At 55.0% G+C, this 16,316-nt stretch overlaps 1 protein-coding gene across 1 annotated transcript in view; it reads left to right on the top strand.

Moving 5' to 3' along the window:
* NOTCH1 (notch 1) overlaps positions 1-16,316 on the top strand; it is a 60,615-nt gene extending 44,299 nt beyond the window's left edge. Inside the window, exons 14-35 of the mRNA XM_009998957.1 lie at positions 868-1,060; positions 1,306-1,451; positions 1,764-1,877; positions 2,883-3,002; positions 3,361-3,513; positions 3,935-4,163; positions 4,305-4,506; positions 4,644-4,797; positions 5,066-5,250; positions 5,446-5,578; positions 5,886-6,143; positions 6,245-6,357; positions 8,396-8,967; positions 9,656-10,084; positions 10,880-11,028; positions 11,672-11,888; positions 12,244-12,334; positions 12,575-12,740; positions 13,444-13,739; positions 14,033-14,180; positions 14,293-14,390; positions 14,847-16,316. Coding sequence (XP_009997259.1) covers positions 868-1,060; positions 1,306-1,451; positions 1,764-1,877; positions 2,883-3,002; positions 3,361-3,513; positions 3,935-4,163; positions 4,305-4,506; positions 4,644-4,797; positions 5,066-5,250; positions 5,446-5,578; positions 5,886-6,143; positions 6,245-6,357; positions 8,396-8,967; positions 9,656-10,084; positions 10,880-11,028; positions 11,672-11,888; positions 12,244-12,334; positions 12,575-12,740; positions 13,444-13,739; positions 14,033-14,180; positions 14,293-14,390; positions 14,847-16,316 — 5,636 coding nt within the window. The remainder of the gene's footprint in view (positions 1-867; positions 1,061-1,305; positions 1,452-1,763; positions 1,878-2,882; positions 3,003-3,360; positions 3,514-3,934; positions 4,164-4,304; positions 4,507-4,643; positions 4,798-5,065; positions 5,251-5,445; positions 5,579-5,885; positions 6,144-6,244; positions 6,358-8,395; positions 8,968-9,655; positions 10,085-10,879; positions 11,029-11,671; positions 11,889-12,243; positions 12,335-12,574; positions 12,741-13,443; positions 13,740-14,032; positions 14,181-14,292; positions 14,391-14,846) is intronic.

Here is a 16,316-nt window from a genome sequence, read left to right as displayed (position 1 = left end):
AGAGGGCCCCCCTAACAGCCCCGCTCTTCTCCTCAGGTCCCAACTGTGAGATCAATCTGGACGACTGCGCCAGCAACCCCTGTGACTATGGCAAGTGCATTGACAAGATCAATGGCTACGAGTGCACCTGTGAACCAGGGTACACAGGTGAGAGTAGAGCACAGCAGACACCACAGCACCCTGGGGACCTGCTCCAGATCCAGCAGCCCCAGAGCATTCCCTGTGCCCACAGTAGTGCTGGGGTGCAGCAAGGATGGGAGGTACTGCTGCCCCACTTGCCAGAGGTTTGGCAGCCTCCAGCACTCCTGCTTGTTCAGGAGGGTGACCCCGGCTCAGGCTGAAATCAAAGGGGTGTCTGGTGCCGGGAATTCGACTCCTGCTGCGCCCACTCCCATGGGTATCATGTTGCTGCCTTGTCCGACTGGTTTGTTTGATCGCTGCTGGAAACGGCCGAGGGCTTTGATGGGAGCAGCCCCCGCTTCTCCCCGCTCACGCGGCCCCTTGTCCTGCTGCCTGCCGGGAGCCACAAGAAAGCCTGGCTTTGTCAGCCATGGCAGGTAGGGGTACAGGCTGAAACCAGCTCCCTTCGTTATTCCCTCCCGGACCAAACGAGCCCAGCACACAGCCTCTTCCCAGCCATATTGAATTAAGCCCAGCAGGTGATGCAGGGGTGTGAAGTCACCCTACCTGGAGTGCAGCTCGTTCCTACACGGCTGGCACACGTGTGCCTGGAGATTTGAGCCTCCAGCAACCATTTCTCACACGGCAGGAGGGGGCCCTGCCCAGTGGGTGCCCCCTGGGATGTGACATGCACCCACTGTGCATGCATCCTATGGGATAACATTTCCTCACCCCTCCCTTTCCCAGGACGCATGTGCAACATCAACATCGACGAGTGCTCCAGCAACCCCTGCCACAATGGGGGCACGTGCAAGGATGGCATCAACGGCTTCACCTGCCTCTGCCCTGAGGGCTTCCATGATCCCAACTGCCTGTCTGAAGTGAACGAGTGCAACAGCAATCCCTGCATCCATGGGAAATGCCACGATGGCCTGAATGGGTAGGCTGGAGGGCATGGGGGTTGCTGGGACCAAAGGGACACCCAACAAAGTCAAGGGTAGAGGCAGGGCAAGCAGCTGTCCCCAGTGCTGGTGCTTGTCCATGTTCTGTGCTGGTCCCTAGGGATGTTTCCCTGCAGAGGCATGATTAGGAGTCTGGGCTTTGCTGGATAAATGGTGGCTGGTGGTGCTGGGGGGGCCAGAGCGGACCAGATCCTGTGTTTTACACCTTAATTTTCCCCCAAAGCTACAGGTGTGATTGTGACCCAGGCTGGAGTGGGACAAACTGCGACATTAACAATAATGAGTGTGAATCCAATCCCTGCATGAATGGTGGTACCTGCAAGGACATGACCAGTGGCTACATCTGCACCTGCAGGGAGGGCTTCAGTGGTGAGGACACGTCTAGGGGTGCTGCCCTGTGACACTCCTGCTGGGGCCTGGGTGGGAGCTGTGGGTGTGGGATCCCTGTGATGCTAGATGTGCTGGAGACTTTGTTGGGGGGAGGGTGGAGACCTCGTGTCTGGGTGGAAGAGGTGGCAGTGGCAGGCAGCCTGGGGACCTTCAGCAGAGTTCAGGCACCCGTGGCTGGAGCTGAGAGAGAGCTGGCTGTTGCCATTGTCACCACATGTGCAGCATACCCTCAGCCCCCTCCCACCAGCACACCTCCAACTCAGCCACTTTTACCTCCTTTTCTTAACACAGGACCCAACTGTCAAACCAACATCAACGAATGTGCTTCCAACCCCTGCCTGAACCAGGGCACCTGCATTGATGATGTCGCTGGCTACACCTGCAACTGCCTCCTGCCCTACACAGGTGAGGGGAAGTGCTCTGTCGCCCTGGGCCTTGCTGGGGCACTGTGGAGGTCCTTCTTGGGTTGTGACAGCAAATGTGTCCCTCTGCGTGTGTGATGAGGAGGCAGCAAGCATGGAGCTTGTGCAGCCCCACCACGGGGCTATCCACGGCACCACCTCCCCGTGCCATGGCACAGCTGGAGGAAATTTGGAGGAGCTTTAGGAAGTGGCTGGCCAGAGTTTCCTCCCTCATCTTCCTCTTCCTCTTGCTGGAGGGCACTGAGGCGGTGGCTTGGCTGCAGCCCATGGCCTGGGGAGCAGCACTGAGCACCCACCCCGCTCACACCCCGCCACCCTGGGGGGTCAGCACTGGTAGTGGCCCCCTTCTCCTGCCATGCTGCTCATGCTGGAAAAAGCAAGTCGAGGCCGAGGGGCCAGAGGATTTTGCTGAGCTGATTCCTGTTTGCCGGCCTCCTGCTTCCGCTCGCGCAGAGCAGCAGCCAGGGCACAATTGCAGGAAGCCATGAGCTGTTTCCTGCCCTCCGCAGTGGCCATAGAAACCCCTGGGGGGACGGGGACAGGGCAGGCGGGGAGGGGAAGGCTCTGGAAAATAGCAAAGGCCAGTTCAGGAGATACTGGCTGACAGGGAAGATAAGGGTTTGGAGGGAACGTGTCCCTTAGCTGGACGTAAACAGGAAAAGCGGCTGAGAGGGACGAGGGGGGGGAGCACAAGAGGGGAAAGACAGCCCGAGTGTTGCTTCCCTGCCAAAGGAAGTGTGCAGTGCTTTAATGCAGCTCAGATTGCCAGGGCCTGAAGGATCTGTGGGGGGCCTGGCGTCACAGGAGACCAGGGATGGAGGAAACAGCCCCAGCTGGGCTGCCCCAGGGCAGTGGGGAAGCCCAGAGCCTGCCCCAGAACTGTCAGCAGTTTGAGCAGGGGATTGGGGTAGCAGGGGATTGGGGTAGCAGAGTCTTGGGCCACCCATTGTTTTGGAGGGGGTATCAGCAAGTGCTTGTGCCTGTGCAGGAGCCACCTGTGAGGATGTGCTGGCCCCCTGTGCTGGCAGCCCCTGCAAGAACGGCGGCGAGTGCCGGGAGTCAGAGGACTACGAAAGCTTCTCCTGCAGTTGTCCCTCCGGCTGGCAAGGTAGGGGCACAGCCCAGCTGGGGCTTCAGTACACCAGCACCCCACTGTCCTCCACTGCTTGGGGAGTGTAAGATGGAGGGGAGGGAGCATGGCCAGGGAGCAGTGGGCAGGTGGCTGCCTGTGTGCCCTGCTGGACAGAAGCAGCCCTCCGTGGTGCCTGGCCTCAGGTAAGGTCCTGGCCTGCCCCACAGCTCAGCCAGGCGGGCAGGACATGGTCACCTCACCCACACCCCTTGGCAAGGGAAGTTTGCTGCCAGGGCTCCCATCATGGTGTGAGCAGTGCCCAAAACATCATCACCCCTGAGGCTTTCACCAGCAAGTCTGGCCCACATGGTCCCTGTCCCACTCTGTCCCACAGGCCAGACCTGTGAGATCGACATCAACGAGTGTGTGAAGAGCCCCTGCCGCAACGGGGCCACGTGCCAGAACACCAACGGGAGCTACCGCTGCGCCTGCAGGACCGGCTTCACCGGCCGCAACTGCGACACCGACATCGACGACTGCAAACCCAGTAAGAGCAGGGGCTGCTCCAGGGACCACACTCAGCCTGGCCCTGAGCCATCAGCATCTCTGCCCCTTCTGGGGCTGGGGTCCTTCACCCCATGCAAGCCCCTTCTGCTGCTTGTCTGGGCTGTGCTGCAAGCCCTGCTCAGGCTTTTGGGTGTCTCGAGCATGTCCCAGTTGAGCTGCGTCAGTCCAAGGCCAAATGGGAGCTGGCAGGAAGGAGCCTGGGGGGGAAAAGATGACGTGCAGGCAGTGACCAAGTGTGTCCTATGTGTCCTCCTTGTTCCTGGTCCCCAGGCTCTGTCCCATTCCTCCACGTAGCCAGGGGACTTGTGTGGGAATAGTGCTGTGGGGCAGCTCCTGGGCCGGGCTGCTGTACCAGGGCTAGACTCTCTGCATCTTCTCACATGCGTGTCCCTCGTCTCCAGATCCATGCCACAACGGTGGCTCCTGCTCTGATGGCATTGGCATGTTCTTCTGTGAGTGCCTGGCTGGCTTCCGTGGGCCCAAGTGTGAGGAGGACATCAATGAGTGTGCCAGCAATCCCTGCAAGAACGGTGCCAACTGCACCGACTGTGTCAATAGCTACACCTGCACCTGCCCCTCCGGCTTCAGCGGCATCCACTGCGAGAACAACACCCCTGACTGCACAGAGAGGTACAGCCTCCCCTTTTTTCAGGGCTGGAGCAAGGGTCTGAGGTCCCAGTGCTGCCCCATAGCCCTGGGCTGGTTTGTGGGGCTTTTGGGATGGAGCATGACCAGTGGTGACTCACTGGGATGTGACATTTGTGTTCTCAGCTCTTGCTTCAATGGTGGGACCTGCGTGGATGGCATCAACACCTTCACCTGCCTCTGTCCAGCTGGCTTCACGGGCAGCTACTGTGAGCACAACATTAACGAGTGTGACTCCAAGCCATGCCTGAATGGAGGCACATGTCAGGACAGCTATGGGACATACAAGTGCACTTGTCCCCAGGGATACACCGGGCTCAACTGCCAGGTAGAGGAACCTTGGCTACTGATCCCAGTGTCTGTCCATGCATGCTGGCTGCGGGGATTTGGCAGGTCACTGCAGTCTCCCCTCCTGAAGAAGCCCTGCTGGGTCCTGACCCCTACCCCTTGCTCTGCTCCCCCCAGAACTTGGTGCGTTGGTGTGACTCCTCTCCCTGCAAAAACGGCGGCAAGTGCTGGCAGACCAACAACCTGTACCGCTGCGAGTGCAACAGCGGCTGGACGGGGCTCTACTGCGATGTCCCCAGTGTCTCCTGCGAGGTGGCTGCTAAGCAGCAAGGTCAGTCTCTGCCATGTGTACAGCCTCACAGGGTCAGGGTGGGGTCCCCAGGTGCCCCTGTGCTGGACTCTGAACAGACACATGCTCAGTTCTCTTGGTCAGGATCTTTGGCACAACCAGAGTGATCTAAAGGGTTGCTGTAACAGGCACCCCTTGTGGTTGCAGCTCTGGCTGCAATCCCTGGTGGAATGTGTGGTAGTCAGGACCTGGTCCTGTGGTGTGTGGGTGTCACCGAGGTCCCCTTGGCTCACTCTGCTCTCCTTGGCAGGTATCGATGTCGCACATCTGTGCAGGAATTCAGGGCTCTGTGTGGACACTGGCAACACTCACTTCTGCCGCTGCCAGGCTGGCTACACCGGCAGCTACTGTGAGGAGCAGGTGGACGAGTGCTCCCCCAACCCCTGCCAGAATGGAGCCACCTGCACTGACTACCTGGGAGGCTACTCCTGTGAGGTGGGTGCCACAGGGGCAGACATTCACAGTGAAAAAACATCAGTTACTGTCTTTTTGCTGCCCAAGGAGCTGCCCCAGCTTCAGGCTGGCTTGGTACCTCTTTACTGAGTTGAGGGCTGGGGTGGTGACTGTGCTTTGGCAGCCATGTGGGACTTGCATGAACCTCTCTGATAGTCCCCTTTCCCCTCCTTGTAGTGCGTGGCTGGTTATCATGGAGTTAACTGCTCAGAGGAGATCAATGAGTGCTTGTCCCACCCATGCCAGAATGGAGGAACCTGCATCGATCTCATCAATACCTACAAATGCTCCTGCCCCAGAGGAACTCAAGGTAAATTAATTCCCCAGGCTGGGGCATTAGTGGGCTGAGTACAGATATCCTTGGTATCTGCTCATTAGCTGCTTGTGCTAGTGGAAGCAAACACACCAGTAGAGGTTTGTGTTTGCTCGCGAGCTTAGCTGTCAAGGCCACGCAGGCTTGGACACGGTGCTGCGAGGTGCTGTGAGCCTCCTCCTGCAGCTCAGACTGCCCTTGAGTTGGTCAGGCAGCCCCTTTGCAGGGAGGGTTCACACAAGGGACCACCAGGCCCCCCAACACTGTTTGATGAGCTGTGTGGGTTGTTCCCCCATTTCTCTAGGGGTGCACTGTGAGATCAATGTGGATGACTGCAGCCCTTTCTTTGATCCTGTCACCCTGGGGCCCAAGTGCTTTAACAATGGCAAGTGCACGGATCGGGTAGGTGGCTACAGCTGCATCTGCCCCCCTGGCTTTGTAGGGGAGCGCTGCGAGGGAGACGTCAACGAGTGCCTGTCCAACCCCTGCGACGCCCGCGGCACCCAGAACTGCGTGCAGCGGGTCAACGACTACAAATGCGAGTGCCGACCTGGCTATGCAGGTGAGCACTGCCTGCCCCCGCTCCCAGCCCCACTGCCCCCACGCACCCCAAGCACCTCAGACGCCTTCCTCTGCTCCTCACCTGCTCCTCTCCCTCGGCAGGCCGCCGCTGTGACACCGTGGTGGATGGCTGCAAAGGCAAACCCTGCAGGAACGGTGGAACCTGCGCAGTTGCCAGCAACACCGGTCGTGGCTTCATCTGCAAATGTCCCCCGGTAGGTACCTTATCCTTGCTGGCTCTGAGCATGGGATGGTGCACGGGCCCTGCAAGTCAAGGGGCCAGTTCAGCCCCTGAGGCTTCCCCAGCTGGGATAGCCAGGGGCAAGCATGGAGGGCAAGAAGCTTTGCTGTGGATGCTCTCAGGAGCAAAGCAATCATATAGATTGTATCCTCCTTCACTTGGAAGGAGACTGGGTTAGAGTCAGGGACTAGGAGTGGCTCAGCCTTGCAGGTACAACACACAGCTCTGTAGGACAGATTCTTGCCTGGTTGACCATTATTTGCAGCACATAAAGGTGGAGCAGGAAGCTATGGAGAAGAGCTCCCTTCATTTTTAGGAGGAGGCTCTAACAAGGTTTACATTTCCAGATTATTCTTGCCCATCAGTAGTTTCAGAGGACACACCAGAGCCATGCCCTGATTCACTGTGTTTGTGCTGCATTTCCCAGAACACACACGTGTCTTAGGCTGCTCGTAGGAGAGGGCTGGTGATTCTGACTCCTTTCTTGCTGTCACTTCCCCAGGGCTTCGTGGGTGCCACCTGTGAGAACGACTCCCGCACCTGCGGGAACCTACACTGCCTGAGTGGTGGCACCAGCATCTCCAGCCACAAGAGCTCCAAGTGCATGTGCACACCAGCCTTCACGGGTCCCGAATGCCAGTACCCGGCCAGCAGCCCCTGCACGTCCAACCCCTGCTACAACGGGGGCACCTGCGAGTTCTTCAGCGATGCCTCCCCCTACTACCGCTGCAACTGCCCCGCCAACTTCAATGGCCTCAACTGCCACATCCTCGACTTTGATTTCCAAGGTGGGATCGGGCAGGATATCATCCCACCCAAGATTGAGGAGAAGTGTGAGATCGCGGTTTGCGCGGGCTATGCTGGCAACAAGATCTGCGATGGGAAATGCAACAACCACGCCTGTGGCTGGGACGGGGGCGACTGCTCCCTCAACTTCAACGACCCCTGGAAGAACTGCTCCCAGTCCCTGCAGTGCTGGAAGTACTTCAACGATGGCAAGTGTGACTCTCAGTGCAACAATGCGGGCTGCCTCTACGATGGATTTGACTGCCAGAAGTACGAAGGGCAGTGCAAGTAAGTGCCTTGCTCATGGACCCTCTTGTTTTAAAGCCATGACCTCTCTGCTGGTCTTCAGGAGGTATTTTCTGGTTGCATCTGCTAAAGCTCCTGAGAGCAGAGCGGTTGTTTGCTCTCTACATTCTGTTCTGCTGCTTGTGGGGCTGCAACTCAAGCAACCACACTTTCTTGTGGTCTTGTTGAGTTTATATACACTGGGAATCTCTCTGGGTTTGGCTCATTCCAGATGGCTTCCCTGTATCTTGCACCTCAGACGCCTTCCTCTGCTCCTCACCTGCTCCTCTCCCTCGGCAGGCCGCCGCTGTGACACCGTGGTGGATGGCTGCAAAGGCAAACCCTGCAGGAACGGTGGAACCTGCGCAGTTGCCAGCAACACCGGTCGTGGCTTCATCTGCAAATGTCCCCCGGTAGGTACCTTATCCTTGCTGGCTCTGAGCATGGGATGGTGCACGGGCCCTGCAAGTCAAGGGGCCAGTTCAGCCCCTGAGGCTTCCCCAGCTGGGATAGCCAGGGGCAAGCATGGAGGGCAAGAAGCTTTGCTGTGGATGCTCTCAGGAGCAAAGCAATCATATAGATTGTATCCTCCTTCACTTGGAAGGAGACTGGGTTAGAGTCAGGGACTAGGAGTGGCTCAGCCTTGCAGGTACAACACACAGCTCTGTAGGACAGATTCTTGCCTGGTTGACCATTATTTGCAGCACATAAAGGTGGAGCAGGAAGCTATGGAGAAGAGCTCCCTTCATTTTTAGGAGGAGGCTCTAACAAGGTTTACATTTCCAGATTATTCTTGCCCATCAGTAGTTTCAGAGGACACACCAGAGCCATGCCCTGATTCACTGTGTTTGTGCTGCATTTCCCAGAACACACACGTGTCTTAGGCTGCTCGTAGGAGAGGGCTGGTGATTCTGACTCCTTTCTTGCTGTCACTTCCCCAGGGCTTCGTGGGTGCCACCTGTGAGAACGACTCCCGCACCTGCGGGAACCTACACTGCCTGAATGGTGGCACCTGCATCTCCAGCCACAAGAGCTCCAAGTGCATGTGCACACCAGCCTTCACGGGTCCCGAATGCCAGTACCCGGCCAGCAGCCCCTGCACGTCCAACCCCTGCTACAACGGGGGCACCTGCGAGTTCTTCAGCGATGCCTCCCCCTACTACCGCTGCAACTGCCCCGCCAACTTCAATGGCCTCAACTGCCACATCCTCGACTTTGATTTCCAAGGTGGGATCGGGCAGGATATCATCCCACCCAAGATTGAGGAGAAGTGTGAGATCGCGGTTTGCGCGGGCTATGCTGGCAACAAGATCTGCGATGGGAAATGCAACAACCACGCCTGTGGCTGGGACGGGGGCGACTGCTCCCTCAACTTCAACGACCCCTGGAAGAACTGCTCCCAGTCCCTGCAGTGCTGGAAGTACTTCAACGATGGCAAGTGTGACTCTCAGTGCAACAATGCGGGCTGCCTCTACGATGGATTTGACTGCCAGAAGTACGAAGGGCAGTGCAAGTAAGTGCCTTGCTCATGGACCCTCTTGTTTTAAAGCCATGACCTCTCTGCTGGTCTTCAGGAGGTATTTTCTGGTTGCATCTGCTAAAGCTCCTGAGAGCAGAGCGGTTGTTTGCTCTCTACATTCTGTTCTGCTGCTTGTGGGGCTGCAACTCAAGCAACCACACTTTCTTATGGTTTTGTTGAGTCTGGGAATCTCTCTGGGTTTGGCTCATTCCAGATGGCTTCCCTGTATCTTGCCTTAGAAGTGAATTTTCCAACTCACAGTAGTAACACAGAGTTTCAGTGCAGGGAGACCCCATATGGAAGAGCAGCCAGAAAACACGATGATGTTAACATCGAGGCATTTGCCAAACATTGTCTTTGGCAACAGCAGGAACTTAATCCCAGATTCCTGGACAAACTCTGGTCTGAGTAACTATTCTGTTTCCCCATGTCTTCTCTGAGTCACAGTAATTTGTCCCTTTTTCTGGCATCTGAATTGTAAATTACAGTTTAACAGCTGCTATCTTTCACCTGCAGGGGTGAATGCTTCATGGTGCTGCATGAAGCAGTTGCCTTCTATGTAAACTTACTGTCTATCAGGATGAAGAATATTGTGGACCACCCTTTATTTTCCCAGCAGATGCATAATATATACGGTACTTGCTCTGATTCATTCTTCTCCTTTTCCTTTTCTTCTGCCTAGCCCTCTGTATGATCAGTACTGCAAAGACCACTTCTCAGATGGCCACTGTGACCAGGGCTGCAATAATTTTGAGTGTGAATGGGATGGGCTGGACTGTGCAAACAACATGCCAGAGAAGCTTGCAGATGGCACGCTGGTGGTGGTGGTCCTCATCACTCCTGAGAACCTGAAGAACAACTCTTTCAACTTCCTGCGGGAGCTGAGCCGCGTGCTCCACACCAACGTGGTCTTCAAGAAGAACCCCAAGGGGGAGTATATGATCTTCCCATACTATGGCAATGAGGAGGAGCTGAAAAAGCATTACATCAAGAGGTCAACAGAGGACTGGTCAGATATGCCTAGTGCTGTCATCAACAAAGTAAAGAGCAGCCTTTACTCCAGAGCTGGCAAAAGGCGGAAGAGAGAGCTTGATCAGATGGACATCAGAGGGTAAGGGGGACCAATGGGTTCCTTTTACACTGAGCAGCATTTGTTTTCTGTGTTGATAATAGTAACACGCTATAATGGGAAGGATGTAGGCCAGATAATTGTATTTAGATGTTGCTTTCTGTGTGAATAGAAACCGGATTTTGCTCTCATGTGGGAAAAGCGAGTGATCGTTCAGGAATCCCTGATACAATGCTGCGCCGGCTCTCACGATTGAAGGAGTCCTGTGTATTGTTGGGAGCTGGGGCCGGGCTGGGTGGGACCTGGAAGCAGAGGTTGGCCTGACCGACTGTCTGACTTCAGGAAGTCATTAAGTTAAGCCTCAGTTTGTCCCTGGGAAATGCTTTCTAGAGCTTTGTTGTAAAACTCAATTACTGCAAACTGTGTTAGGAGATCTTTGGTATAAATGTATAGATCTAACCTTCTTCCTCTTTGTGGGCTCAATTAAAATTCACCAAAAGCAATGGAGTTAGAGCAGCAAAACTGATGTGAAATGATCTGAAGGTTCCCAAACTGCATTACTGAAGATATGTAGTGTCTGGGTAATCTTAAAACATTGTGAAACAGAGACTCCCTTCCATTCCTGTAGATACGGAGTTGGATTTCACAGTGTTCATTGAGACAAATCCAATAGCCCATGAGTGTGAGCTGCAGGGTTGGGCCACAGGGAAGCAAGGAGATGGTTTCCCACCTTCTGAATCCCACTGATGAGGGGTTAAGGAGGAAAAGGAGACAGATCTTGTGTTCTTCTCAGTGTGGTCATTGCTTGTGTTTCTCATTGACTCTTCCCTTGCACAGATCCATTGTCTACTTGGAAATTGATAACCGCCAGTGCATCCAGTCATCTTCCCAGTGCTTCCAGAGTGCAACTGATGTGGCAGCATTCCTGGGTGCCTTGGCCTCCCTTGGCAACTTGAACATACCCTACAAAATAGAAGCTGTTAAAAGTAAGTGTGGCTGGTCAGCTGGGCAGGAGAGACAGACCAAACTTCCCAGCCTCATCCACCTTTAAGTTATCTGTCAACTGTCTGTGGTTGAGCACAATCTGGTTTTAATAACCTTGCATATTTATTTTTTTTCCCTTTTAAGTCTGTTCTTCAAAAATTTGCAAAAAACCCCCAGTTTATTATTTTTGCTTATTCCAGGTTTATTTAAAAACCATTATCACTATAAAAGTTATTTAAAAAAAAAAAAAAAAGAGGGGGAAAGAAAAGAAAAAGAAAACCCAACCAGCTCCAATCAATCAGTGACATGCAAGGAGTTGAAGTTTGTATCTTGAAAATCCCCCCTAAATCCTTTTGTCTTAACAGCTCAATGCCAGAGCAATGATTTGAAGTTTGCTAATCCTTTTCCTTAAAGGAGAAAAAAGTGGAGCTGTCTCCTGATGCAGGCTGGCTTGTGCAGCCGAGAATTTGCCGATAGTTTGCAATTCTGATTAATAGCGCATAAAATGACCTTATTTTGGGGGGGCTGATTTAGATCAGCCTTCGGTACCTCTATTAAAACTAATTTTGCTTCATTTCCACCCTGTCACCGGTTTGCTATGCAGCTTCATGTCTCAGCATCTCTTTGTGCCCCACTGTTTTGTAGGTGAAACAGCTGAGCCCACGAAGAACTCCCAGCTCTTTCCTATGTACGTGGTGGGGGTTGTGCTGGTCTTGCTCGCTTTCTTTGGAGTGGGAGTGCTGGTGTCTCGGAAGCGGCGCAGGGAGCATGGGCAGCTTTGGTTCCCAGAAGGCTTCAAAGTGACAGAGTCGAGCAAGAAGAAGCGACGAGAACCACTCGGGGAGGATTCTGTTGGGCTGAAGTGAGTAATTTGCTTGCTAACCCCTGAAACACAGCGCAGTGGGGCTGCTCGGGGCTCTTCTCAGAGAACCTGTTGGGGTTTTGTTCCCTAGTGCATCATGTTGGTGTTGTGGGGGGAGGAAAAATCAGGATTCTGGAAGTTCTGCATGGGGAAGCTAGTGTTCCCATGTGGAGGAGGTTTTTAAATGCTTTGTGGTCTGTTTGGACTTGGTAAAAAATGAAGGGCAACCTGAGGGGAACCTCCTGGAAATTGCCTTGTTGATTCCTCTTTCAGTTTGTGCACGTAGATAAACTCGGTCCATCACAGACCAGCCCCTGCAGAAGAGCTAATTTTTGGTATGTTTTTCTTTTCAAAGACCTCTCAAAAATGCTTCAGATGGCACACTGATGGATGACAACCAAAATGAGTGGGGTGATGAGGAGACCTTGGACACGAAGAAGTTCAGGGTAAGCTCACTGCCATGTTCCCTTTCTGTGCTGCCAGTCCCTCGCTGGGTTTTGCCAGGGAAGTGGCAGGGCTCTGCAGAAAGCAGCAGAGCAGAGGGACCTGGGGGGCCCGGTCTGCCCTGCGCATCGGTGCTGCTGGCTCCTTTGCAAACTGCGTGGGACAAACCCACCTTTGAGCCTCAGCCCCCTCCTCCCACCCCGAGGTGGGCGCGTTGCTCACGTCCTGCTGTTGTTCCCCAGTTCGAGGAGCAGGCGATGCTGCCTGACACGGACGACCAGACGGATCACAGGCAGTGGACCCAGCAGCACCTGGACGCCGCTGACCTGCGCATTTCGTCCATGGCTCCCACTCCTCCGCAGGGGGAGATTGATGCAGACTGCATGGATGTCAATGTCAGGGGGCCTGGTAAGGTGGACTCCTTTCCCTTCTGTGCTGCTTCTCAGCTAACCTAAAATCCTCCCTTACCCCTTGCAGATGAACAGTCACAGACAGCTCTGGCCATTCTGCATTGCATGGTAGCTGTTGTACCTGATTTAGAGATAGGCCTTGTCATGTTTTGCTTTCCATGAGATCTCTCTTGTTTAATCACCAAGATAAAAGTGAGGGGATACTTAAGAAGTACCTATTAAATCATCCAGTGTATCTCTGTGCCACTCCTAGATTCCTCTCCACCCACCAAACTGGACATTTCACAATCTTCTTTTAAGATTTTTAACTATATTAATATTTAATAGGCTTTTAAATTATGGCAAACATTTGGTCTTCCCCACATCTGTGAAACTGTCCTCTGAAATAATAAAAATATTTATGGCTGTGCCTGTTCCCTGCTCAAGCTTGAGCAACCTTCCGCATAAGTTGCACCATGCAGGTTAGTGTGCAGGCTGGCAGATGGAATAGGAAAAGCCGTGAGTGCTGAGATACCACTAAGGAATTTCAGATCCATATCAGAGGAAGGATACTGGTGTTTGATGTTTAGAACAGTCAGGAACTCAGTCTTGATGCACCCATGAGAATAAGCATCTATTGCAGCCCGAGCGCCTTGCTGAGCCGCCTGCAGTACAGAGGGTAAGAAGCCCTTTTTCACCACGTCCCCCCCTGTGCTTTTCAGACGGCTTCACCCCGCTGATGATCGCCTCGTGCAGCGGAGGAGGGCTGGAGACCGGCAACAGCGAGGAGGAGGACGATGCTCCTGCTGTCATCTCAGATTTCATCTACCAGGGTGCCAGCCTCCACAACCAGACCGACCGCACGGGCGAGACCGCGCTCCACCTGGCCGCCCGCTACTCGCGCTCCGACGCCGCCAAGCGCCTGCTGGAGGCCAGTGCCGATGCCAACATCCAGGACAACATGGGCAGGACGCCCCTCCACGCCGCTGTCTCTGCCGATGCCCAGGGAGTCTTCCAGGTATAGCTGGACCTTTTGCCACCGGGGTTTTCTGGGGAGGTGCTGGTGCTACGTGTTGGGTCAGGCTCGCTGCTCAGCTTGTCGCAGGGTCTCCAGCTCTCTGCGGGGTGAAGGGCTTGAAAACTGAAGCCCTTGTTGTCTCAGGGTGGGGGACAAAAGAACAGCAGCCCCTGGACTGGGAGCAGAGACTGGAAGGACCCACCTTCAGGAAGAGGGATGCGGGTCCTGAGACCTGGGTACTGCAGTGTCCTCTGTCTGTCCTTTCTAATGCTCTTTGGTCCTTGTTGCGGCAGATCCTGATTAGGAACAGGGCAACCGACCTCGACGCCCGGATGCACGATGGGACCACTCCTCTGATCCTGGCTGCTCGCCTGGCTGTGGAGGGCATGCTGGATGATCTCATCAACTGCCACGCAGATGTCAATGCTGTGGATGACCTAGGTAATGCAGGCAGCTACAATATGGGCTCCCTCAGAGGTGGAAGGAAAGAGCTGCTCCTTGTTACTCTTTACACTCATTAATGTGTGTTGTATCTCATGATCTTCCTCTCTAGGCAAGTCAGCACTGCACTGGGCAGCTGCTGTCAACAATGTTGAAGCTGCAGTTGTCCTCCTGAAGAATGGTGCCAATAAGGATATGCAGAACAATAAGGTAAGGGTCTCCTGGGCTGACACAGGCAAGGAAAGAACCATCTGGGGAGTCTGTTAAAGGGGAATTGTTGCCTAAAATACGAGACTGTCTGGCACTGAGACTCTGATTTGATTGTTCTGCTGTGAATGAAGCTGTTTCATTTAGCTCAAAGAAGCATTGTGGGATTTGGTTCTATGGGTGATGCTGAGGGGCTGTGCAGTGCTTGATGTGCAGTACAATACAGTGTTGGCCATCTCCATGCTCATTCTGAGTCACTTGTAGGGTTACTGGTTTGAAATTAGTATAATAAGGACCTGGCTCAGCAGGGTAGGAACAAGCAGCAGCAAAACCTCACCAGAGGAGAGACAATTCCAGTCTGTGCCACCCAAGTACATGGTGTTGGGTGGGGAGCTCAGAACAGGGCTAGCCAGGAGAGTCTCTGAACTTCAACCTAACCCATCTCTGCTGGCTTTCCAGGAGGAGACTCCACTGTTCCTGGCAGCCAGAGAAGGGAGCTACGAAACTGCCAAGGTCCTGCTGGACCATTTTGCCAACCGCGACATCACGGACCACATGGACCGGCTGCCGCGGGACATCGCCCAGGAGCGCATGCACCACGACATCGTCAGGCTGCTGGACGAGTACAACCTGGTGCGGAGCCCACCCCTGCACAGCGGCCCGCTGGGGGCACCCACGCTGTCCCCACCCCTCTGCTCTCCCAACAGCTACATTGGCAACCTGAAACCTGCCGTCCAGGGCAAGAAGGCCAGGAAGCCCAGCACCAAGGGCCTGAGCTGCAACGGCAAGGACGCCAAAGACCTCAAAGCCCGGAGGAAAAAATCCCAAGATGGAAAAGGATGTCTGCTTGACAACTCCAGCGTGTTGTCTCCAGTGGACTCCCTGGAGTCGCCCCATGGGTACCTGTCAGATGTCGCCTCTCCACCACTGATGACCTCTCCGTTTCAGCAGTCCCCTTCCATGCCTCTGAATCACCTGCCAGGCATGCCTGATGCCCACATGAGCATCAATCACCTGAACATGGCGGGGAAGCAGGATATGGCCATGGGGAACTCCAGCAGGATGGCCTTCGATGCGGTGCCGCCGCGTCTCTCCCACCTCCCCGTCTCCAGCCCCAGCACCGTGATGAGCAGCGCCCCGATGAATTTCTCGGTCAGTGGAGCAGCCGGGCTGAATGGGCAGTGTGACTGGCTGACCAGGCTGCAGAACGGGATGGTCCAGAGCCAGTACAACCCCATGAGAGGCAACATGCAACCAGGGGCGCATCAGCAGACGCCCCAAAACCTGCAACACGGCATGATGACCTCCCTGCACAATGGCTTGCCCACCACAAGCTTGTCGCAGATGATGAGCTACCAGGCCATGCCCAACACCCGGCTGGCTTCCCAGCCTCACCTGATGCAGAGCCAGCAGCTCCAGCAGATGCAGCAGCAGCAGCTCCAGCAGCAAAACATGCAGCCCCAGCAGCCGCCGCCGCAGCCCCAGCAGCAGCCCCAGCAGCAGCAGCAGCAGCACCACAACCCCAGCTCCAACACCAGCAGCCACATGGGCCAGAATTTCCTTGGTACTGAGCTGAGCCAGCCCGAGATGCAGCCGGTGAGCAGCAGTACCATGGCAGTCCACACCATCCTGCCTCAAGATTCCCAGATGCTGCCCACATCTCTGCCATCCTCCCTCGCCCAACCCATGACCACCACTCAGTTTCTAACTCCACCTTCCCAGCACAGTTATTCCTCCCCCTTGGACAACACTCCCAGCCACCAGCTCCAGGTGCCTGACCACCCTTTCCTAACGCCGTCTCCGGAGTCTCCGGACCAGTGGTCCAGCTCATCTCCTCACTCCAACGTGTCCGACTGGTCTGAGGGCATCTCCAGCCCTCCCACCAGCATGCAGTCACAGATGGGACACATCCCTGAAGCCTTCAAGTAG

This window comes from Chaetura pelagica, unplaced genomic scaffold (assembly GCF_000747805.2).
Source record: "Chaetura pelagica isolate M959 unplaced genomic scaffold, ChaPel_1.0 scaffold405, whole genome shotgun sequence".
Taxonomy (NCBI): domain Eukaryota; kingdom Metazoa; phylum Chordata; class Aves; order Apodiformes; family Apodidae; genus Chaetura; species Chaetura pelagica.
This window is presented reverse-complemented; position numbering and strand designations above follow the sequence as displayed.